The sequence below is a fragment of the Fundulus heteroclitus genome, unplaced genomic scaffold (assembly GCF_011125445.2).
Source record: "Fundulus heteroclitus isolate FHET01 unplaced genomic scaffold, MU-UCD_Fhet_4.1 scaffold_77, whole genome shotgun sequence".
Taxonomy (NCBI): Eukaryota; Metazoa; Chordata; class Actinopteri; order Cyprinodontiformes; family Fundulidae; genus Fundulus; species Fundulus heteroclitus.
The window spans coordinates 1341661-1366388 of NW_023397219.1; the positions used below are offsets into that span (position 1 = coordinate 1341661).

At 41.5% G+C, this 24728-nt stretch overlaps 1 protein-coding gene across 5 annotated transcripts in view; it reads right to left on the minus strand.

The window, feature by feature from the left end:
• rcor3 (REST corepressor 3) overlaps positions 1–24728 on the minus strand; it is a 143081-nt gene that overhangs the window by 17665 nt on the left and 100688 nt on the right. For 2 of the 5 annotated variants that reach the window (XM_036134216.1, XM_012856947.3), the window contains 3 exons: positions 21305–21362; positions 18885–19129; positions 18104–18658 (listed from right to left, as the gene is read on the minus strand). The exons of 1 other annotated variant lie outside the window; for it this stretch is intronic. In XM_036134216.1, the coding sequence (XP_035990109.1) occupies positions 18281–18658; positions 18885–19129; positions 21305–21362 (681 nt within the window). In that variant the 3' untranslated portion in view covers positions 18104–18280. Of the gene's footprint in view, positions 1–18103; positions 18659–18884; positions 19130–19446; positions 19568–21304; positions 21363–24728 lie in introns of those variants that run through there. 2 more of the 5 variants (XM_036134217.1, XM_036134218.1) reach the window with 1 other exon arrangement.

Here is a 24728-nt window from a genome sequence, read left to right on the forward strand (position 1 = left end):
TCTGACCTCAGGTTACCACCCTCAGACCAACGGTCAGACAGAGAGGATGAACCAGGAGCTGGAGACCGCCCTCCGTTGCCTCACGTCCAAGAACCCCACTGAATGGAATAAATACCTCCCCTGGATTGAGTATGCTCACAACAGTCACGTTTCCTCTGCCACTGGCCACTCACCCTTCGAGATCTCCTTAGGATACCAACCACCACTCCTTCCCGAGAACAATCACCAGATCACCATTCCATCTGTGCAAGACCACATCACCCGTTGCCGTCAGATCTGGACCCAGGCTAATCAAGCCCTTCAAGAAACCGCTGAGCAGAATCGTTGATTCGCTGACCAGAGGCGGGTTCCAGCCCCCACCTACCACCCTGGTCAGCAAGTCTGGTTGTCCACCCGAGACCTCCCCTCCCGAGCAGCCGCACGAAAGTTATCTCCCCGATTCACCGGTCCATATGAGATCACCTCAGTCATCAGTCCCACCACTGTTCGTCTTCGTCTCCCGTCCCACTCCCGTGTACACCCAACCTTCCATGTCTCACAGATCAAGCCCGTCGTGTCAAGTCCCTTGTGCCCTCCGGCCGAACCCCCTCCACCCACCCAGGACCATCAGGGACGTGTGATCCAAGGGATCGTGGCCTCCCGTCCACGAGGTAGAGGTGTCCAATACCTCGTGGATTGGGTTGGTCGCGGTCCGGAGGATCGTTCCTGGCTCCCTGGCTCCTCCATCCCGGACCAATCACTTATCGACGCCTTCATCGCCTCTCGTCCTTCTACTTCCTCTTCTGGGTCGCCGGGTGGCGACCCTTGAGGGGGGGGGTGGTGTCAGGACTCAGCCAGCAGGACCGTGTAGCTTGCTGCCGGTTCTGCTGCACTTGTTTCCTTCCACAGGTGTTTGGTGTTGACCAAGGGGGCGGAGCCCACACACCTGCGGATGGTTGAGCAGCACCAGACAGCTCCATTTAAACAGCTCACAGACAGCAGGAAGATGCCAGAGTGTTACCGTCGTGGTATGCAACCAAGCCGTAGCCTCCAGCTCTGCAAATCCTCGGTTAAGACATTAAGATTGTTCTTACCTTTGTGTCTCCCAGGTTCCTCTGTGTGTTTCGAAGTCCTCCTCCTGTGTCAGACTCCTCAAGGACATTCACTCGTGCTGGCTCCTGTTCTGGACTCCTCCGTGTTCCTCTCAAGTCAGTTCCTCATCCTCGGACCCCCACCTCCTTCAGACGTCTACTGGTCTCTCCCGCTGTTCTGGACCCTGGATATCCTGGTGCTGCTCGGACCCACCTCTGCCTCCGCTCTCTGGTCTCCCAGACACCTGTGGCTCCACCTAACAAGCGCTGAGCCTCACTGCCTCCTCCCCGGTCTGGTTTCCCTGCTAAGTGGTAAGCTTACGTCCAGCAGCACCCTCCCCTCGTTTCCCTTCTGTAGCTAATCCATCTCTCCTTCCCCTAGATTGATCCGGTTCCCCGTCCTCCTGGTTCTCGTTCCGATCCTGTTCGGCGTAGTCTGGCCGTTTCCAGTTACCTTACTAAATAAACCTTTTTCTATATCTACCTTGTTTGTCGAGTGTATTCTGCATGTGGGCGAAACATCTCAAGCCGAACATGACAAAGAGATTACAAAGGCAATTGGCAGAACCAAAACAGGAAAGTCACCAGGGTCAGATGGTTTAGGGGCTTCTTTTTATAAAACCTTCAAAGAACAATTAACACCACTGTTATATGACTCGTTTAATTATAGTCTCAGGACTGGCAAGATGCCTCCCTCTTGGAATGAAGCCATTATTTCCGTAATCCCAAAGGAAGGTAAAGACCAAGAATACTGCCACAACTATAGACCGATATCGGTACTAAATGTGGACTATAAACTGTTTTCCTTTATCATAGCTAAAAGAATGGAGGATTTAATTGAAGAGGATCAAACCGGTTTTATAAAGGAAAGACAAACACAAGACAATATAAGGAGAACTCTTCATATTATAGACCATCTGCAAAGAAGAGGGGAACAGGCAGTTTTGATAAGTATAGATGCGGAAAAAGCCTTCGACAGTGTTAATTGGAACTTTTTGTATAAGGTCTTAGAAAAATTTGGATTTAATGAAACTTTTGTAAACTGTATTAAATCAATTTATCAAGACCCAACTGGAAGGATTAAAATAAATGGCAACCTGTCAGGAAGTTTTACTCTGGAGAGAGGAACAAGGCAGGGATGCTGCCTCTCACCGAATCTTTTTGCACTGTTTATAGAGCCACTAGCTCAGATGATTAGGCAGGAACACGAAATGAAAGGAGTGGAAATAGGAGGGGAAGAACATAAAATTGGGCTGTTTGCAGATGACATTTTGATTTATCCAAAAAACCCAAATGAAATGTTTTTAAAAACAGTAAGTTTGCTTGAGGAGTATGGGAAATTCTCTGGATACAAAATTAACGTGGAAAAAACACAGGTCCTAACAATAAATTACTCCCCGCAGCAGAAAATAAGGGATACTTATAAACTTAAGTGGAATGAAAAATCTATAAAATATTTGGGGGTGAACATAACCAAAACAATTGACAAACTCTATGATGCAAATTATTTGGAAATAAACCACAATATTAAGAAAGACCTGGGGCGATGGATGGACATTGGCTTGGATCTTAGGTCTAGAGTGGAGATAATTAAAATAAATATTTTACCACGACTGTTATACCTGTTTCAGTCCCTGCCACTGATTATCCCGCAAAAACAATTTGTAGAATGGGACAGATGGATTTCAAGGTTTATATTGAACGGGAAGAAACCTAGGGTTAGATATAAAACACTTCAGCTCCCAAAAGATAAAGGAGGCCTGGGTTTACCAGCCCTAAAAGAATATTTCTGGGCCGCACAAATTAGACCCCTCGTATGTTGGTGCAATGATGACTCCATCCATCCATCCATCCATCCATTTTCCAAACCGCTTCTCCCTCATGGGGTCGCGGGGGGTGCTGGTGCCTATCTCCAGCGTTCACTGGGCGAGAGGCGGGGTACACCCTGGACAGGTCGCCAGTCTGTCGCAGGGCAACACAGAGAGACAAACAGGACAAACAACCATTCACACACACACTCACACCTAAGGACAATTTGGAGAAGCCAATTAACCTAACAGTCATGTTTTTGGACTGTGGGAGGAAGCCGGAGTACCCGGAGAGAACCCACGCATGCACAGGGAGAACATGCAAACTCCATGCAGAAAGACCCAGGGGTGGTGTACTCGAACCCAGGACCTTCTTGCTGCAAGGCAACAGCGCTACCCACTGCGCCACTGTGCAGCCCAACAATGATGACTATGTTTCAAAATGGAAAAATATGGAAATAAGTAGAAAAGACATAGAAGTTAAAAATTTAATAGCACATAAAACACTCTAAGGCAAACTAAGCAATAAGCTAGATTCAATAACTAAAACTACGATTGAAATATGGAACACAGTGATTGATAATTATAATTTAGAGAAAGAAACAAAGAGTTTGAGCTGGTTTGCTTGGGACCCGAGGTTTAAACCAGGTATTTATGATACAGGTTTCAAACAATGGCCAGATAAAGGTGCCACAGCAATGTGTAAATTGACTAAAAAGGGCAATCTGTTGACCTTTAATAGCTTAAAGGGAAAGTACGAACTGGAGGATCAAGACCAGTATAGATATCTGCAAATAAAAGATTATTATGAGAAAGAGATAAAAACCAACGTAAGTGAAATAATAGAGATATTTCATAAGGCCTATGAGGGGAATAAATTGCGGGTTATTTCAGCACTATACCAGGGACTGATGGCAGGCAGGAAGACATCTACTATGTACATCAAAGAAAAATGGGAGGACGAATTGAAGGAGCCCATAAGCGAGGAGGAATGGTTTAAAATTTGTAAAATGCAGTGCACGGCCACCTGCTCCCGTGCGTGGAGGGAATTTAATTGAAAAAACATGATTAGATTTTTTACACCAAACACCAAAGATCAAGTCCGGGATGGTATCCAGTTCACAGCCATGCTGGAGACTCTGTGGCCAGACTGATGTAGGCCACACACACATATTTTGGTCTTGTCAAAAGCTAACCACATACTGGCATAATGTTAGCCTTATCCTGAAAAATATATTGGGATACGGAATACCCAGATCATGTAAAACACTCTACCTGGGATGCCTCACACACGATGTAATTCAAAAGGACGATGAATATCTGTTGAAAATATTACTCTCTGCATCAAGGAAAACCATCACAAAATGATGGTATAGACAAGACCCTCCTGCGGTGGAGCAGTGGCTGAGCATTGTGGAAGAGATCTTTGTAATGGAGAAAATCACATATAGACTAAGACTGCAGGAGGACAAGTTTGATGTTAAATGGGAAAAATGGAGCGACTACAGACGCAGGCCGAATGCCACTCTTGTATCCAGCTAAATATGGACACGGTTGTCCAACATTGTGTATGAAGTTGAATGTACTGATGCCTCTCCACTGTATGTGTTCAGAAATGTTCAATAAAAAATAAGTATAAAAAAAAAAGACGAGAGGGGATGCTGTCTGAGGGACAGTTTGTAGGTCGGAGATACTGAACTATACTGGCCAGTGAGGAGAGACACACAGGTTCAAAGTGATCAAAAACAGCATTTAAAGGAGAAAACAAATGCAGAATTAATAAAAACGGCATTTATAAACAGACTAAATGGTGTTTTAGACGGCATCTGGTTAGTGGATCTGTTTTCTGATCCAGCGTGCAGCCATGACTGGTTCTGGATGAAGGCTTTATCGGGCAGGCAGTTGCTCTCCCCTCTTGCGTACGCAGTACCGGACCGGCTTATACTTCCACCACTGGTTAAGACCAAAATTATCTCTATCTCTGATCACTCACCCTGCTGCTCTGTTAACATGTACTGCAGCAGGAATAATTAATGATGACCACAAGCTATGAAAGAAGCTGAAACAGCTCCGCAGAAGGCGGGGTTTAGACCTAGCTCTGAATGGACAGAGCTTTTTGAGAGTTGGAACCTTTTGGTCCTCAAAAGAGTGAACACCAAAATGTTCACATTTTGGACAAAGAAGACAGATGGTTTGAAAGGGGTGTGTTGGAAGCCATCTACATTAAAAGAGAAAAAAAACAACAACCTTAAACACAGGAGTGGGCCTTAGGTTCCAACTCTCAAAAACCTATAATACAGCTATGGGATTAATTCCGGCCAATCATCACCTCAATTCTCACCCTCATACGGGTGATCAAAACATCATTCCTGCAAGCCAGGCCAATAATGACCCTAAAAACTCCAAATTATAGAGGAGTGGACCAGTTTCGGTTCAATCTGCTGGCTTAATGACTTTAACGACTTCCCATTACTAAGGGGGTGGACCTGTTTCTGTTGAATTTGCATGTTATCTAAGCCATTACAAGGCCTTTGTTGGGCAGTAGTATAAAGCTTGATGCTCCACCTTACTCCAGACTTTTTGAATTGAGAAAGCTCCCTGGATAGGAAGCAAAACGTCTTCAAACTACAGAAAACAAGTCCAGTTGTTTTGTTTTTTACTCTTTTTAGAATGACCATGACCTGGATGACTGAGAACCTTCACCGGAATTCATATACATAAAGATAAGTTTTGGACAGCACCAAACAACTACTGTCTGAGTCCCATTGAAACATATGATGTTAGCAGCTAACTTAGCATTAGTTGTTTCAGTGTCATTCTTCTGGGGAAATGCAATACAATTTATCCATGAAGAAAAAACGTTTATAACTTAAATTTGTTGATTTAACTTTAAGAATAATTTTAAAAATACACATTAGTTTGCTCTTTATTATTTTTAACCAGTTATTAAGAGGGTGCCATGGAAGGTTCTTGACCAGAACTTTGTTTAAATATTAACACAATAAATTTTCATAAACAATAAGACCTTCTAGTGATATTAATTTTTATTCATTCATATAAAGTACATGCCTGACCCTGACTTTAGATTTTAAAAGGCTGAAGTCACCCCAAAATAGACATCCCTTGTAGATATAAACATCAAATGGCATTAACCCACCTGACTGATTGTGAACTATTATGAGAAAGGAAATTATAAAAATATGTTTAAAAAATCTGACCTTACAAAGAATGAAAATAATTTTGTACAAAATGTTTATTTTAATAACTATTAAGTCCAACTCCACAAAAAAAACTAGGGGGTCTCACATCAAAGGTCAAAGTTCTAATGAAAATGCAACCTCTCATTCTAGCTACATTAAATGTCATAAATGTACACGTAGAAAAAAATTACAAACATTTTCACAATGATTATTTTTACATGAATTCCAAACCATTATTACAAGAAGGATCTAAATAATAGTCAACATAAGCAACATTATCATGTGAGGATGATAACATGGTTCCCAGTTTCTCTATGAACACATCAAAAAGTTTGTGAGAAAGAAAACTGTGGTATAAGAACACTTTTTATCCAAAAATTTGTTCCACAAGATTTCTCCCAATCTTTAGTGTTCTAAACTAAAGGGTAGTGCATAAGTTCTTAAAGTAGAGGTCAGTTTGGACCAACAAGATTTCAATTATTCGCTTGCAGGTTAAATAACAGGTCTATATCCTGCTTCTTACAATAAAACAACAAATTTTTTGGACCCATAGTTCGAAATAAATTCCATGGAGAGTCTAAATTTTACATTTTATGTAGAAAACCACAGGGGTTGAGAATCACAAATAAACAGCAAATAGGTAATAAGGAGGTAAGAGCTGGATTAAGTCATTGTTCAGAAGGATCTTAAACAGAAGAAAGATAATATAGAAAGTCAAACAACGCATGTTTCAGACAGATGAAAAGCAGCACTTTAGAATCCTAACATATCATAGCATGCAATGGTGATAACAATAATACAACAGTATGTACAAATATCTCCCCACAAAGGTAAAGTCCTAGTAAGAAGAAATTACACTCAGTTTAAGATGTTTCATCTGACAAAAAGGTTCTAAAATGATTTAACTCAAACATCAAGCTAACACAAAAACACTTATTTAATTTTCTCTGGATGTGTCATCTTATCAGGATCTGTACCATACGGTTTTTGGACAGAAGAACTGGATCCATTTTACACCCTTGAGGTTAAAATTAAACAAGTTTAGAAACTGTTAAACAACAGACCATTTCACCATGCCCTGAAAACTGAAATCAACAAATTCAAAGACACTTTAAGGTCTGAGTGAGTTGAAAAATCTTCATTCAAATCCCTTCAGGAGTGAATGCTGCTCGTCAAGACTGCTACTGGGTTTCCTTAGATAGGAAATTTGTTTTGACCAATCTGTATAATCTGATCCAATCTGTATAATCTGCTTGAATTTGACTTTGGTAAGTGCCTTGAGATGACATGTTTCATGAATTGGCGCAATATAAGTAAAATTGAATTGAATTGAATCCTGAAAAAGGACTATAAATGAAACAAATATGTGAATTTCAGTGTCAAGTACTGGGTTTAGTCTTGCTATCTTCCTTGTTTGTTCTGAGAGCAGCAGACGAATACATCAAATTGGACTTAAATAAAATTCCAAAAAAAGGTAAAAAACAAAGCAACTGGACTTGTTTTCCGTAGTTGAAGACGTTTCGCTTCCTCTCCCGGAAGCTTTCTCAATTCAAAAAGTCTGGAGTAATGATGAGTAACAAGCTTTATACCATACCAAACAAAGGCCTGTAATGGCTTAGATAACATGCAAATTCAACCGAAACAGGACCACCCCTTAGTAATGGGCGGTCGTAAAAACCATTAAGCCAGCGGGATGGACCGAAACTGGTCCACTCCTCTGTAACGAGGAGTCGTTAGAGTGTTATTGGCTTGGCTTAAAGGAACAATGTTTTAATCACCTGAATGAGGGTGAGAGTTAAGTTGACGATTGGCTGGAATTAAACCTATAGCTGTGTTGTAAGTTTTTGAGAGTTGGAACCTAAGGCCTCCTCCTCTGTTTAAGGTTGGTCTTTCTCTCTTGACGTAGATGGCTTCCTTCACACCCCTTTCAAACCATCTGTCTTCTTTGTCCAAAATGTGAACATTTTGGTCCTCAAAAGAGTGTCCTTTGTCCTTTAGGTGTAAGTGGACAGCAGAGTCTTGACCTGAGGAGGTAGCTCTCCTGTGTTGAGCCATGCGTCTGTGGAGAGGTTGTTTGGTTTCTCCAATATAAAGATCAGAACATTCCTCACTGCACTGAACTGCATACACCACTCCGCTCATCTTAGGTTTGGGGGTTTTGTCCTTGGGATGCACCAGCCTCTGTCTGAGGGTCCTGTTTGGTTTGAAATGTACTGGGATTTTATGTTTGGAGAAAATCCTCTTGAGTTTTTCAGAGACTCCAGCAACATATGGGATGACGATGTTTTTGCGTTTATTCTTCTCACCATTATGTTCTGCAGCGGGTCTTTTGGATTTTCTTGCTGATTTGACAAAAGCCCAGTTAGGGTACCCACAGGTTTGGAGGGCATCTTTGATGTGTTTCTGTTCCTTGTGCTTCCCTTCTGTTTTAGTCGGGACGTGCTCGGCCCGGTGCACGTCCCGAGCACGTCCCGACTAAAACAGTCTCGGGACGTCCCGAGCACGTCCCGACACCGGGCCGAGCACGTCCCGACTAAAACAGAAGGGAAGCACAAGGAACAGAAACACATCAGAGATGCCCTCCAAACCTGTGGGTACCCTAACTGGGCTTTTGTCAAATCAGCAAGAAAATCCAAAAGACCCGCTGCAGAACATAATGGTGAGAAGAATAAACGCAAAAACATCGTCATCCCATATGTTGCTGGAGTCTCTGAAAAACTCAAGAGGATTTTCTCCAAACATAAAATCCCAGTACATTTCAAACCAAACAGGACCCTCAGACAGAGGCTGGTGCATCCCAAGGACAAAACCCCCAAACCTAAGATGAGCGGAGTGGTGTATGCAGTTCAGTGCAGTGAGGAATGTTCTGATCTTTATATTGGAGAAACCAAACAACCTCTCCACAGACGCATGGCTCAACACAGGAGAGCTACCTCCTCAGGTCAAGACTCTGCTGTCCACTTACACCTAAAGGACAAAGGACACTCTTTTGAGGACCAAAATGTTCACATTTTGGACAAAGAAGACAGATGGTTTGAAAGGGGTGTGAAGGAAGCCATCTACGTCAAGAGAGAAAGACCAACCTTAAACAGAGGAGGAGGCCTTAGGTTCCAACTCTCAAAAACTTACAACACAGCTATAGGTTTAATTCCAGCCAATCGTCAACTTAACTCTCACCCTCATTCAGGTGATTAAAACATTGTTCCTTTAAGCCAAGCCAATAACACTCTAACGACTCCTCGTTACAGAGGAGTGGACCAGTTTCGGTCCATCCCGCTGGCTTAATGGTTTTTACGACCGCCCATTACTAAGGGGTGGTCCTGTTTCGGTTGAATTTGCATGTTATCTAAGCCATTACAGGCCTTTGTTTGGTATGGTATAAAGCTTGTTACTCATCATTACTCCAGACTTTTTGAATTGAGAAAGCTTCCGGGAGAGGAAGCGAAACGTCTTCAACTACGGAAAACAAGTCCAGTTGCTTTGTTTTTTACCTTTTTTTGGAATGACCATGACCTGGATGACTGAGAATCTTCACCAGCACTTAAGTAAAATAAAATTAAAATTACCTAATCATGAAATTATTTTAACATCTGTGAAAAGAAGGGTGTTATCTAATAAATAACAGTATATACATATATACACAACACATTTAATATATTTTCCAGGTCGAGATTGACGATTGTTTTTTGAGAAATTAGAAGTCTTTGAATGATTGTCAATTTGAGCCAGTTTTGTTGGCAGCACCTTGTGGACTTTAAAGTGTAACTCACCCCCATGTAGAAGCATATTTCCACCCCCAGAAATGTTGTGGAGGTGTGAGAGGAGGAGGGTTCAGGTTTCAACTTTCAAAAACTTACAACGCAGCAATGGGTTTGATTCCTGCTAGGTTTTACCACACCTATATGCATGTGATCACATTTTTCCTGTGAGCCAGGCGAATTATGAGCCTAAGGCATGGGTTAAAGTTCTTTGTCTCTGCGAAGGATTTCCATCAATCCATCTTCCAACACGCTTATCCCTGTTGGGGTCGCGAGGGATACTGGTGCCTATCTCTAGCTGTCAATGGGCGAGAGGCGGGGTACACGCTGGACAGGTTGTTAGTCTCTATGGATTTCCGTCAATTGGAAAACGAGCGGGAAAAGTTCCGTTCAGACTTTTTCTTTAAGGTTTTAAACAGAAGCTGCTCTCACCCAATGAAACCTGATTTACGCGGGCGACCAACCAGGGATCTCCTCGTGATTTGCAATAATCAATTTTCTATACCCGCTTTTCCGTACAGGCTGGTGACTAGCTCCAGCAGTAAATGGACGAGGGTGGGGACACAGAGTATATCCTGGACAGATCTCCAATCACAGGACTAAAATATAACCGTTTTGTTAAATTTCAAAACAGTTAATACCTTTTTATAAACTCATGAGTTGTAATATCTAATTCTGTACAATAACGGGCAAAGCAGAGACTGACTGTTGTAATGTGCGATGTGTGTTAAATTTAAATGTATGTTGTCATCATAGTGTTGGTTATGTGTCCCGCATTGTCCAAGGCTGTGATTGGCCTTGTATGTTCATAAGATTGATTTATATTGAATGTGACAGGTTGCCGGTGACAGGTTGCCGGTTCGATCCCCCGCTCTGACTGTCTCCGTCATTGTGTCCTTGGGCAAGACACTTCACCCGCTTTGCCTGCTGGCAGTGGTCAAAGGGCCCGGTGGCGCCAGTGCATGGCAGACTCGCCTCTGTCAATCTGCCCCAGGGCAGCTGTAGCTACTAACATAGCTCACCATTGTCAGGGTGTGAATGTGTGTGTGAATGGGGGAATGACTAAACTGTAGTGTTAGCTGTTAGCTAAACTGTGTTAGCTTTGGAAGTCTAGTTAAAGCGCTATATAAGTACAAGCCATTTACCATTTTGTACAAGTTGCAGTTCATGGAGGGTTTTCTGGGAGACAGGGAGAAAAGGGAGTCTAAATTGTAAATTCGAGAGGTGAGTGGACTGTGAACCAGTTTGGCAAAAGAATGAAGGATGAACTTGCTTGATGCTGCAAAGATGAAAGTAAGTTAACCAGGTGATGTTATGGATGTGGAAAATTAAGGAGAGGATGGAGAGGGCTGTCCAGGATGACGCCAAGGCTCTGAAGCTGAAAGGTGGGAGAGATACAGCAATTGCCAATCGATATTTGACATGGTGCAGCTCTTCTTTCTAGGAATCTGGCCGGATTTATTAGTCCTGATAACCCAGGGTCCAGACCAGGAAGCAGAGCCGAAGTTTTCCACACCTCTCTGCAGCTTCTGTACTGTTACACACCCTTTACCCTATTGAGACAGTGTCTTTCCCACGGCCAAAACTGAACAGATCAAAAACGGATCTAAAAGGAACAAATCATAAAAATAAATACGACTCACCTTGAACCAAAAAATAAAACAATAGAATGTGGTATATTAAATATAAGGTCTCTCCCTCCAAAGATTTTAATGAAATAATTTCTGATAATCAGATTGACTTATTTTGTCTTACAGAAACCTGGCTACAAGAGGACTATGTTAGTATAGATGAGTCAACTCCCTCCAATTATTAAAATTTCCATATTCCCAGGTCTACAGAGAGAGGAGGAGGAGTAGCAACCATCTTTCAGTCTGATTTATTAATTAGTCCCAGGCCAATTATTAACTACAGTTCTTTGGAACTTTTAACCCTCAGTTTCCCTCATCCAAATTGCAAAGCAGTAAAACCTCTTCTCTTTGTTGTTTTGTATCGTCCACCAGGCCCTTACTCTCAGTTTTTGGATCAGTTGTCAGACTTCTTATCTGATTTGGTGTTGAACACTGACAAGGTTATTATAGTGGGGGATTTTAACATTCATGTTGACACAGAATGTGATAACCGTAGTGTAGCCTTTAAAACTATCCTAGATTTAATTGATTTTGCTCAAAATGTGCATAAACCGATGCACTTTTGGCTTCATACTTTAGACCTTGTGCTGACATATGGGATTGATTGTGAAGAATTAACAGTATTTCCTCACAACTCAGTCCTATCTGACCATTTTTAATAACGTTTGAGTTCAATTTAACTGAGTTCTCTACCCCCAAAACAGGGTTTCATTATAGTAGATCTTTGTCGGATAATGCTGTATCAAACTTTAAAGAGTCTGTCCCCCTTTTAATACCCTCAGTATTGCAGAAATGCCCTGCAGATGGCAACAATGTTGTTTCTTCCCATTCACAAATAGACACTTTTGTTAACCGTGTGACTTCCTCAATGCGTTTCGCATTAGACAATGTAGCTCTCTTGAAAAAGAAGGTGATTATTCACAGGAAGCTGGCTCCCTGGTTTAATTTAGAGCTGCATTCTTTGAAGCACAATGTTAGGAAATTGGAGAGAAAATGGGGCTCTACACACCATGAGGAATCCTACCTAATCTGGAAAGACAGTCTATTGTTGTAGAAAAAGACCCTTTGTTGAGTTAGAGCAGCATATTTGTCATCATTAATTGGGGAGAATAAAAATAAACCTAGATTTTTCTTCAGTACAGTTGTTAAACTTACCCAGTCATTGTTCCGTTGATACATCCATTCCCTTAGCTCTTAGTGGCAATGACTTTATCGAGTTCTTCATAAATAAAATTGATTCCATTAAAAATAAATTAATTGGCACCCTCCCAAACATGATTCCCTCATCCTCAGTAAGTGAGGCAGCGCTGGAGGAATCTTTAGAACCTGATTGATGTTGGAAGTGTTTAGAAGCAGTAGAGCTTTCTGAGCTATCTAAAATTTCAATTACATCTAAACCTTCTACTTGTATGTTAAACCCAGTCACAAGTTGTTTAAAGAGATATTCCCTTTGATCAGTGGTCATATTTTAGAAATTATTAATCTATCCGTAGTAAATGAATATGAACCACAGGCTTTTAAAGTAGCTGTTATTAAACCTTTACTTAAGAAACCTTCTCTTGATCAAGAGTTAATAAATTACAGACCTATATCTAATCTTCTTTTCCTATCTAAAATTCTTGAGAAAGTAGTTGCTAATCAAGTATGTTAACACTTACAAAGTAATGACCTATATGAAGAGTTTCAGTAAGGCTTCAGAGCTCATCATAGCACTGAAACAGCTCTAGTGAAGGTCACTAATGATATTCTCATGGCCTCAGATAATGGACTTGTGTCTATACTTGTCCTGTTAGATCTCAGTGCTGCATTTGATACAGTTGATCACAATATTCACCTAGAAAGACTTGAACATACTGTAGGGATTCTGTCTGACAGATTCCAGTTTGTTCATGTTAATAATAAATCCTCTTCAACTTCTAGGGTCACTTGTGGAGTCTCACAGGGTTCAGTCCTTGGGCAAATTCTCTTTACTATATATATGCATCCGATTGGCAAAATTATCAGACATCTTTGGACCAGAGTCACCAAAAAATAAACTTCTTAATCAATCACTTAATCTGGATGGCAGTAATTTGGCCTCTGGTTTCACCTCCAGAATATTGCCAAAATTAGAAACATTCTGTCCAGGAGCGATGGTGAAAAACTAGTCCATGCATTTGTTACGTCAAGGCTGGACTATTGTAATTCTTTACTATCAGGAAATCCACAAAATGCAGTTCAAGGTCTTCAGCTGATCCAAAATGGTGCAGCAAGAGTTCTGATAAAAATCAACAGGAGGGACCATATCTCTCCAATTTTAGCTTCCCTTCATTGGCTTCCTGTTAAATCAAGAAAATAATTTAAAATTCTTCTTCTAACGTATAAAGCCCTTAATAATCAAGCTCCATCATATATCAGAGCTCTGATTACCCCATATGTTCCTAACAGAGCACTGCGCTCTCAGACTGCAGGTCTGCTGGTGGTTCCTAGAGTCTCTAAAAGTAGAATGGGAGGCAGATCCTTTAGCTATCAGGCTCCTCTCCTGTGGAACCAACTCCCAGTTTTGGTCCTTGAGGCAGACACCCTGTCTACTTTTAAGACTAATCTTAAAACTTTCCTTTTTGACAAAGCTAATAGTTAGAGTGGCTCATGTTACCCCGAGCTACTTGTATGGTTATGCTGCTATAGGTTTAGGCTACTGGAGGACATCAGGGTTTATTTTTCCATTTTTCTCACTCTGAGTTCTACTGTTCTCCTGTTTTGCATCGCTTGTCGTTATTTCAGCTTTTAACTTTTTGTTCTTTCTCTTTTTTTCTTCATAGTAGGTACACCTGGTCTTGCATTCTGTTAGCTGTGACATCATCCAGGGAAGACAGATCACCCACTATTACCATCTAATGTAGAACAGATTACTGGATCAATGTGTGCTTCAGGGCTTGTTTGTCTCTCTTGTTGTGTCTCTGCTCTGTCTTCTCTAATTCCCCAGCCAGTTGAGGCTGATGATTGCTCACACTGAGCCTGGTTCTGCTGGAGGTTATTTCTTCCCGTTCATGGGTGGTTTTTCTTTCCACTGTCGCTTCATGCTTGCTCAGTATGAGGGATTGCTGCAAAGCCATGGACAATGCAGATGACTCTCCCTGTTGCTCTACGCTTCTCCAGGAGTGAATGCTGCTTGTCAAGACTTTGATGCAATCAACTGGTTCCCTCATATAGAGTTATTTTGACCAATCTGTATAATCTGACCCAATCTGTATAATCTGACTGATTTTGTAAAGTACCTTGAGATGACATGTTTCATGAATTGGTGCTATATAAATAAAATTGAATTGAATTGAATATTTTATAACTAACAGATTTGGTTAAAGTTCACTTTGCACAATAAGCAAGTGAGGCAACTAATGTGGCATGACGTCCACAGCCCCGGGAATATATGGGCTGACTAGAAAAAAAATTCAGTCAAATTGATTATTTTTGCTTTAACCCCTGCCCTAACGACTCTCCATTGAGAGGGGCGATCGGTTCCAGGTGAATCTACATGCAAATCCATGCTCTAATGAGGCCTTGACAGCAGGTCTATAAAGCTTAACAGTTATTGGCAAAAAAAGTTGATTTAGGGGTGAGTTACCCTTTAAGGTGTGTGCACTTCAGCTTTGTTAGAGAGCAGACTAATGTCTAGCTATATATATATATATATATATATATATATATATATATATATATATATATATCAGTGACGTGCAGTCAGGGGAGGCAGGTGAGGCCAGGCCTCACTTGTCATTATGGAATGAAAGAAAATATGTAATGATGATAACATAATATAAATTGTGATTCACTCAGTCATTTGTAACAAAAGTTATTTTTTTTAATCTAATTTCCCCATTTTTGATCATATTTTCTTTAAAATCTCAGACTTTTCGCTATTTTTCATGTAAATCATTGGTGCCGCTTGATAGTGAGGTCGCAGCAAGCTTGGCCTCCCCTGAGATTGCGCAATCTCATGTTAACTGCGCTTGCTTCCATTCTGTGAATGCATCTTCCTGTCTCTAGATCATAAATTCAATTGTTCAAACAGTTATGAACAGATTTTCCACAATTTAATATATGTGGATTACGAATTGTGTTTTGATCATCAAACTGTGTGCAGGTAACATGTTTTTGTGCTGATGGGCGATCATAAACAGCAAAGAACTGGTTGTAGGTGAGGCCGGCAGTTCCTTGGCCTCTAGGCAGGGGGCACTCAAGGGGCACCGCTCGTGATCCCAAAACTGTAGAGTCACAGCAAGTTATGGATGTATTATTAGCGTGTTTTGCTAAACAAGTAAAGCACTAAATAGACTCAAAACATACAGCTGCAACGGGACTGATCAAAGAAGGCTTTCCTCCCTGGCAGTGATCTCCATTGAGACTGAGAGACTATTAAAACTGAAGAAGATAAAGAGAACTTTAACCGGAAAGTGACCGATATTTTTGTGTAGAAAGAGCGCCGCATGGACTTCATTTATAAGTAGAGGTAAGACAGCTATAATTATTTATGTTACCAATCAAATGACAATTAATTTAGTATTATTTTTTTCATCATAGAATTAATATTTTTTTCATGTCTCTTGGTGAATTGATTTGGCTCAATCAGTCTCCTTCAGCACTTTGCAATGAGTCTACTCTGTAGAGTGTATATATTTGTAAATCTGACTCTGATGACGTCAGTGCCTCACCAGCTAAGAACCCCACCGCAAGTCACTGATATAATATATCAAAAAATAAAGGGAACACTTAACACGATGTAACCCAAGTCAATCACATTTCTGTGAAATCAAACTGTCCACTTAAGAAGCAACACTGATTGGCAATCAATTCCACGTGCTGTAGTGCAAATAGAATAGACAACACGTGTAAACTACAGGCAATTAGCAAGACACCCCCCATAAAGGAGTGGTTCTGAAGGTGGTGACCATAGACCACTTCTCAGTTGCTATGCTTTCTGGCTGATGTTTTGGTCATTTTTGAATGCTGGCGGTGTTTTGACTCTAATGGTAGCATGAGATGGAGTCTACAACCCACACATGGCTCAGGTAGTGCAGCTCAGTGATTTGCCAGGATGGCAAATCATTGTGAACTATGGCAAGAAGGTTGGCTGTCTCTGTCAGCTTTGTGTCCAGAGCATGGACGCGCTACCAGGAGACAGGCCAGTAAATCAGGAGGCGTGGAGGCCGTAGGAGGACAACAAACCTGCTTCCTTCGCCTTTGTGCAAGGAGGAACAGGAGGAGCACTACCAGAGCCCTGCAAAATTACCTCCAGGAGGCCACAGATGTGCATGTGTCTGCTCAAATGATAAGAAACAGACTCCACGAGGGAGGTATGAGGGCCTGACATCCACAGGCGGGGGTTGTGCTTACAGCCCAACACCGTGAAGAACGTTTGGCATTTGTCAGAGAACAGCAAGATCGGCAAATTAGCCACTGTCGCTCTGTGCTCTTCAACCTCTTCAAGCAGGTTCACACTGAGCACATGTGACAGACATAACAGCGTCTGGAGATTTCTTGGGGAACATTCTGCTACCTGCAACATCCTCCAGTATGACTGATTTGGCAGTGGGTAAGTAATGGTGTGGGGTGGCATTTCTTTTGGGGGCCGCACAGCCCTCCATGTGCTTGCCAGAGGTAGCCTTACTGCCATTAGGTACAGAGATGAGATCCTCAGACCCACTGTGAGACCTTATGCTGGTGCAGTTGGCCATGGTTTCCTCCTAATGCAAGACAATGCTAGACTTCATGTGTCTGGAGTGTGTCAGCAGTTCCTTCAAGACGAAGGTATTGATGGCATGGACCGGCCTGTCCATTCACCAGACCTGAATCCTATTGAGCACATCTGGGACATCATGTCTCGCTCCATCCACCAACGGTATGCTTTAGTCCAGGTCTGGGAGGAAATCACAAGGAGACCATCTGCCACCTCATCAGCAGCATGCCCAGACGTTGTAGGGAGGTCATATAGACACGTGGAGGCCACACACACTACTGAGCCTAATTTCGACTTGTTTTGAGAACATTACATTAAAATTGGATCCGCCTGTAGTGTGTTTTTACCACTTTAATTTTGAGTGTGGCTCCAAATCCAGACCCCCATGGGTTAATAAATTAGATTTCCATTGATGATTCTTGTGTGATTTTGTTGTCAGCACATTCAACTATATAAAGGACAAAGTATTTAATAAGAATATATCATTCATTCAGATCAAGGATGTTATTTTAGTGTTCCCTTTATTTCTTGAGCAGTGTATATATATATATATATATATATATATATATATATATATATATATATAAAAACTATTATGTCAGAATCTACAATTGTCACTATCCAAATAAGTTCGCCTAGACTAGCTAAACGTGTGGTTTCTTATGGTGCTTGCTGCATATGACATTTTAATTTGATGTTGTGATTAGCTAAAACCATCCTTTGGTAGGCGGGTACTAGGTGTCCCTTCACCCAATCAGCTCGGAAGGTTCTGCTGAATGTCCTTCCTTACCCTGAATGAATTCGACTGGAGCAGATAATGTGCAGAACGCAGACTGCTACACATTATCAGTCTGGTTTGCCAGGTTATTTAAACCAGGTCTCAATATTTAAACAGAAGTTTCATTCAAGATCTGTGGAAATGCAATTTGACTTCATATTTTAATGTTGAAAAACACCAGGTGTAAATTAGATATTTTTTTATGATTAGATATTTCAACATTGAGTGATGTTAGACTTCGCTACACACTCAACAGTTTTGCAAAGAGGTTGAAAATAAAAACCTTTATCCATTGGTTCTTAAAAAGATCTGAAGATAGTTAGTGAAGGGAAGATGATGAAGCTGTGTCTGACAGATGGATGGCCATGCCAGAAGGCTGTAGGGCAGAGCTCTGGGCTGGACCTCCAGGGTTATTGCCAAGGTTTGCAGGGGTAGGGCGGGGATTGAGGCGTGGTGGCATGGGGTTGGAGGGCCGGATGAGAGGTGGGGGTTGATGTAGTGTAGCTCGAGGCTGCAGAAAGCGAGCCTGTTGCTGGAGGGGTGGTGGCTGGCGGTGTAGTGAAGGGGTGGCTGGCAGAGAGGGCCTGAGGAGTGGAGGGGGCTGGTGGAGAGAAGAGGACGAAGTATTGGAAGTAACAGGATTTTGAACTGAAGAAGAGGGGGCAGCTGGAGATGCACCTGAAGAGGTGACATGACCCTGTAGAGAGGAAATGGCAAAGAGCAAAATTGCTTTAAATAAACTTCAACTTAGATTTTTCTGAAAAGAAAGCCATGAATCAAAAGGAATCAATTAGCGATTAGTTTGGCAAAGACATCAAGCATCAATGTGAAATTATGTGTTTGAGAGCATGTTCACAGAACTACAAAGGTAACTGGGAAAACACATGGTTTAAATTTAAACATGTAAAAGTAAAAGGTCTCACCTCCTCATCGTCCTCATCAGTGCTCTTCCCTGAAGGAGTTGTTGAACTGTTTTTTCCCTCTTCACCTGAGGTGGCACTGTCTCCATTTGAAGCCTGAGTACCTTGCTCTGCCTCCCACTCCTGCAGTACCTCCTCCAAGTTGAACCTCCTTCGATAGTTCACAAAGAAGTTTTTCACCTGCCCCACTGTTTTGTTACCAATGACATCAGCGATGGCCTGGAAATTTTTGCCATACTTCCTGACTCCTGGATAAATGGAACAGATGTAATGTAAATGTAATATAATGTAAATGTAATGTAGCAATGTAAATCAACACCGTGTAATTAATTGTACTGAATTCACTCTTACTGGATTCACAGCTAAGGGATACAGCTGCGTCTAGGGGGTTCGCGAGATGAAAAATGTAATGGCGGTCTGACTGTTTTTTCTCCTTACACCATAAAGGCGTGTAAATAAACATTTCCTTTGTAAAGATTGAAATTAAAAACTGTAAATTTAATCAATAAATTAAAATGTATCGTAATGATCCGTATTAGATTTTATTGCTAAGTGCTGTTGCACACTTACTGTTTCTTTAAGTTAGGTTGTTTTGGGGTTATACCGGAAGAAATGTGTGGCTTCCGGGGGGGAGGAGTGGTGGTTCGGGGGACTGGCGGGGTGAAAGCTGTCCCGTTCTGTCCGTCCTAAAATAAAGTGTTAGCAATAAAACATCGGTCTGGTGCTCGGGTGTCTTAACGGAACGTTACAGTATTCACACGAAAACGTATTTATTTAGAAGAAATCTTCTTCTAGGATTAATTTTAAGATGAAATATACGCATTATGCTGTATATGCGCACCTAGCCTGTGACCTCTACTGCATTCATTTTGGAAAATATGCTCAATTGACTGAAATTGGGAAACTGTCATGCAGCTGAGACATCTAAGGTCAAAGTTAGTGATGAAGGAGGAGAGGAACCAAGAGAGTGAGAGGAATTGGAGGCAACAGAGGAGAGAATTGCAACAGACCTGGGAGAAGAAAACGAGCGAGAATCAGAAAACGTCTCTCTCTCCTCACTTTACGTCGTTTACGTCAGCAGTGGAAAAATTTAATTTGGGACGAAAGTTTTATTTACAAGATGAAATTGAGTGACTGTCTCTATATTGACCGCGCAGCGCCTACAAACCTAAGGTCTGTAGGCGCCTACAAACCTGCTCATGGTGCTGTGATACAAACTGCGACAACCACTGATGCGCATGACACGCCCACACCGCTGCAGCCTCTGCTGCTGCCGGGGTGGAAATTGGTGATAGACGTGGTTTCTTGACTAAATTCATGCACAGAGCAGCAATACTTTTCATTGTGATTCAGACAGGTGCAGTTCATTTTAAAGAGGCAGTTTTGCACGTATTCAGACCGGAACAGGGAAACCGGCAGTGGGGCTGCGGGGAGCTGAGGTGTGTTACCATGGGCGTATTTACCTGCTGGATGTAACCGCTACTTTTTTTCTCCGATTAATAACCGCTTTATGGAGCTCTCCGTTATTGTTACTCTGTGCCGCTCTACCAAGTGTCTCTCTCTCTCTCTCTCGTCATCGGACACAAATCAAATTAAACTTCTTTGTGTTTCTATTTTGCGGCGTAAATTGTGAGCCAGACTTAGATTTAGAAGCTGCAACATGAAATAAACAAAGCGAGATCACGCACAGGTAGATCATCAGAGTTTAGTCCGTGAATCCACGTGGATGGTCTCCACTTCAGAGATGTTTCAGGTTGTCTGTGGAGGTGTGACCGATCTGAGTCTCTTTCTGTCTCTCGCTCCACACTGAGCCACCTATGCATCTCAAAACCCTCAGGATCCTTTTTGCGTGTAACTTTACTGCAATTTAATTCAAATTATGATATAATTTATTATAATAATTTTATTTCCATAACCTTTGTTATGATGGTTAAGTTGTAACTGCAACATATTTTTGAAGATTGGGGGTGCGTCAACCCGGTTGGGACACAGAAGAGGGGGCATGGCTAAAAAAAGTTTGGGAACTGCTGGTCTAGTGTATATGGCTCCAGATTACTCTCACCCTCAAAGTGTTACATATCAACAAAAATCCAATACTGTACTCATAACTGTAGCAGTTAGCAGGGATGTCAAGCGTGATATTAACAAGAAACGAAATCCCAATTTTATGTTCCATGCCTTTTCATTTTTCCATGGAACAATACGATCTATTTTAGGTTGGAGAGACAGAGGAAGGATCCATGTTTTTTGAGCTCTATACATCTTAGTGCTGATGCAGATTTACAGCATACACTATTTATTCCTTCATAATACAAAGAACGTACATTCAGTGCCATTAAAGTAGCTTATGTTTAATCATGTAGTTTATTCATGTAGACATTTTAAACCTGTAAGCTGCTGTTATTAGCAGAGATGAAGCTCACCTTGAACAGCTAAAAGCTGCTCATCTGTAGTCCAGCGGGCGTTTACCTTCTGGTTAGACTACAAAAATAAAGGACAGGGTTTAAAAAATAGATACACATACACATGTTAGGGTCAAGCCATGAGAACATCGACTGAACTAAACAGAAAATAAAAGACACTGGTAAGAATTCTAAATCCCAGAATTCACAGTATTAACATATTTACATGACATCTTACAGGAAGCACATGTTTCACACCTGGAATTCCCATGATGTAAGATATACAAAACCAGCAATCAGTATTCTTTCTCTTTTACCTGCAGCAGTCCACCGACTGTACCCGGAAGATAACGTGTGTGAACTTCTTAATCTTGTTGGGCGAGTAAATGACTGCTTCGGAGATAATTTGGATCCAACATATTCTTAGTACAGTCTGTGTTTTTGAGTCACCACTGACTGGCCAAAGCCAAATATTGGTCTAGCCCCCTCAGACTGGTTGTCTAAGCTCTGGTAGGAAAGAATCTGAAATAATTATAGATTCCCAATTAAAAATTGTGTCCCTAATCTTGTCGACAGAGCAGGTCTTTCCTTTCCACTGCCCTGAACCACAGCTGTTATCAATACACACTTGAAATACGGTCTATTTCATTGTGTTTTACTTAGGTTGTGGTGCTTAACTGAATGCTAACCAGCCACTAAGCCTTGGTGCTACAAAATTCATTTTGGGTGTGCATTTAAATTTGCAAAATTTTATATTTAGTGTTCAAAAACTGGGGGTCTGGTACATATAAATACATACATATGAATATTGTTAGTGTTGTTTATAGAATTCAAGCACAACCCTGCAATGGTGTGCACTTCTCCCATTGTTTTAGGTAGAAAATATGTCACAATATGGGTATTATCTGATAGCCTGTGTAGTAGCATGGTGTCCCCAAGATAATGGACCGTTCCCTTTTTCAATCCCCTTGTTCATTTTTATGTACGTATGTCACATCTGTGACGTACATAGATAAGGACAAAGGATCTGTATGAATCATCTGGTATTTTCCTAATAACTGCTTTCAACAGCTCTAACAACCTGTAGCTTCATGTAAGATCTAACACGCTATAAATACGCTGGTGTTTTGTTAGAGCAGCTTAATTGTGTTTAATTAACAATCATCTTTATTTGTCATTGCAGCATACTGTACATTCCAACGAAACTTGACCTCTGCGCTTAACCCATCCCTTATGGAGCAGTGGGCTTCCACTGTGTGGTGCCCGGGGAGCATTCTGGGGTTAAGGGTCTTGCTCATAGACCCAGAATGGCAGTGTGTGGAAGGCAAACCCAGCACCTCCAGAGAGAAAGTACAATGGTCTAACCAACTAGTGGTTGGATGGATCTCACATTTCCCATGATAGATGGAAACATTGGTCTATATCTCTTCCTCCAGGTATGTCGGCTCCTCCCTACCCGCCTCCCAAGACCTTTTTCCTTATCTCCCTGGGGATTTCAGGCCGAGCCGCTGCTGCTGTGGCTGGATTGTTGAAGAATTGAATTATTTCTTTTTCTTCCGTCACCTTAATACAGCCCCACCATACGGTCTACCCCCACAAAATATATATTTAAAACGCGTTTCTTGATCCCGTGAAGTGTGCTATTTGTACTACATGCCATTTCGAGTTACCATGGTCACATAATTAGCGAAAAAGCACCCCAAAAGCCGAATCATCGTTTAAAATGGAAGTCAATGGTGGAATTTTCCGGTGGCTTGAGTGACGCACTCTAACATTTTGAAAGATTTCACAACTGAAAATTGAGCGAGTAGGCTGAAGTTGTTCGCTCTACATAGACAAATTATACACCAAAACATAGGTATTTTTGTCAGGATTCAGAAAATGTAACCCTCATTGGTATAAGATTTATAGATTTTTTCCAAATCACCCCAGAGCGCCAAAAAGTCAAAACGGCCTCTATTTATATTCTATGGAGCTGTCTTGAAAAATGACACCTGACATTCTCAAACAACACATGTTTTCGCATCGTCGCTTCTCCTAAACCGTTTCATGAACAGGGATGGGACTTTCACACATTGATGTTCAAACCCTTCTGGCACTCACAAAAAAGAAACTTTGTGGATAACCTTTACTGTTCTGCTGTGGGAATAATTTGTTTAGGAGTAGTGAATCGGCAAATCGCTGAATCAGGTTAAGACAGCAATTGTTCAAAAATCATCCACTTTTCTTTACATCGTTGCCACGCCTACACTGATTTTTGTAGAAACATAAAAATACCCAACGTTGTTCTCCAAAGCCTGCTGATACTGACGGTGAAATTATTATTTTGATATCGCTGATACTTTTTCAGTTATAGCGATTTGTTCGGGACCCTGTTTAGGGCGTTTGAAGATTTTTATAAAAATTCCCCTTTATTTCATTATTTTTGCGCCTTTATTAAAATATTTCCTACAAAAACAGATAGTTAGTCGTATTCCCCTTTCCGTTCCAAACTAAACGCAGTAAAAAATACATCTGTAGCTGGTCCGGTTCCAGAGAAATTAGGTGAAGTCCAAGGGAAAGTTAGCCATTGTTTCACAATTAGACAGAAACAGAGCCAAAGTATGTGCGTGAAGCACAGACAGCTGGCTTAGCATGGCACCTTTTGACACCCACAGCAGGGGCTGTGATGAACGTAGGAATCTGAGATTCGCAATGTTAACTCTTATGGTTAGGACGGTACGCAGCACGTGGCAGGCCCGTTCTAAATTTCTTCAGAAATTTTCTAGTTTCTCATTAATGTACACTCAGAACCCCATTGTGACAGAAAAAAAACAGAAATGAAGAAATTTTAGAAAATGTATTAAAAAAGAAAAACTTAAATATCACATGGTCGTAAGTATTCAGTCCCTTTGCTAAGTATTGAGTAGAAGTGCCCTTTGATGCTAGCACAGCCATGAGTCTTCTTAGGAATGATGCAAAGTTTTTCACACCTGGATTTGGGGTGGTGAATGTTGGTGGACAGCCATTTTTAGGTCTCTCCATATATGCTTGGTTTTAAGTCAGGGCTCTGGCTGGACCAGTCAACATTGGTCACAGAGTTGTTCTGAAGCAACTCCTTTGTTATTTTAGCTGTGTGCTTAGGATCATTGTCTTGTTGGAAGGTGAACCTTCGGCCCAGTCTGGGGTCCTGAGCACGAGGTTTTCTTCCGGGATATCTCTGTACTTGGCCACATTCATCTTTCCTTCAATTGCAATCAGACATCCTGTCCCTGCAGCTGACAAACACCCCCATAGCATGATGCTGCCATTACCATGTTTCACTGTTGGGATTGTATTGGGCAGGTGATGAGCAGTGCCTGGTGTTCTCCACACATACCATTTAGAATTAATGCCAAAAAGTTAATCAGACCAGGGAATCCTATTTCTCATAGTCTGGGCATCCTTCGGGTGTTTTTTATTTGCA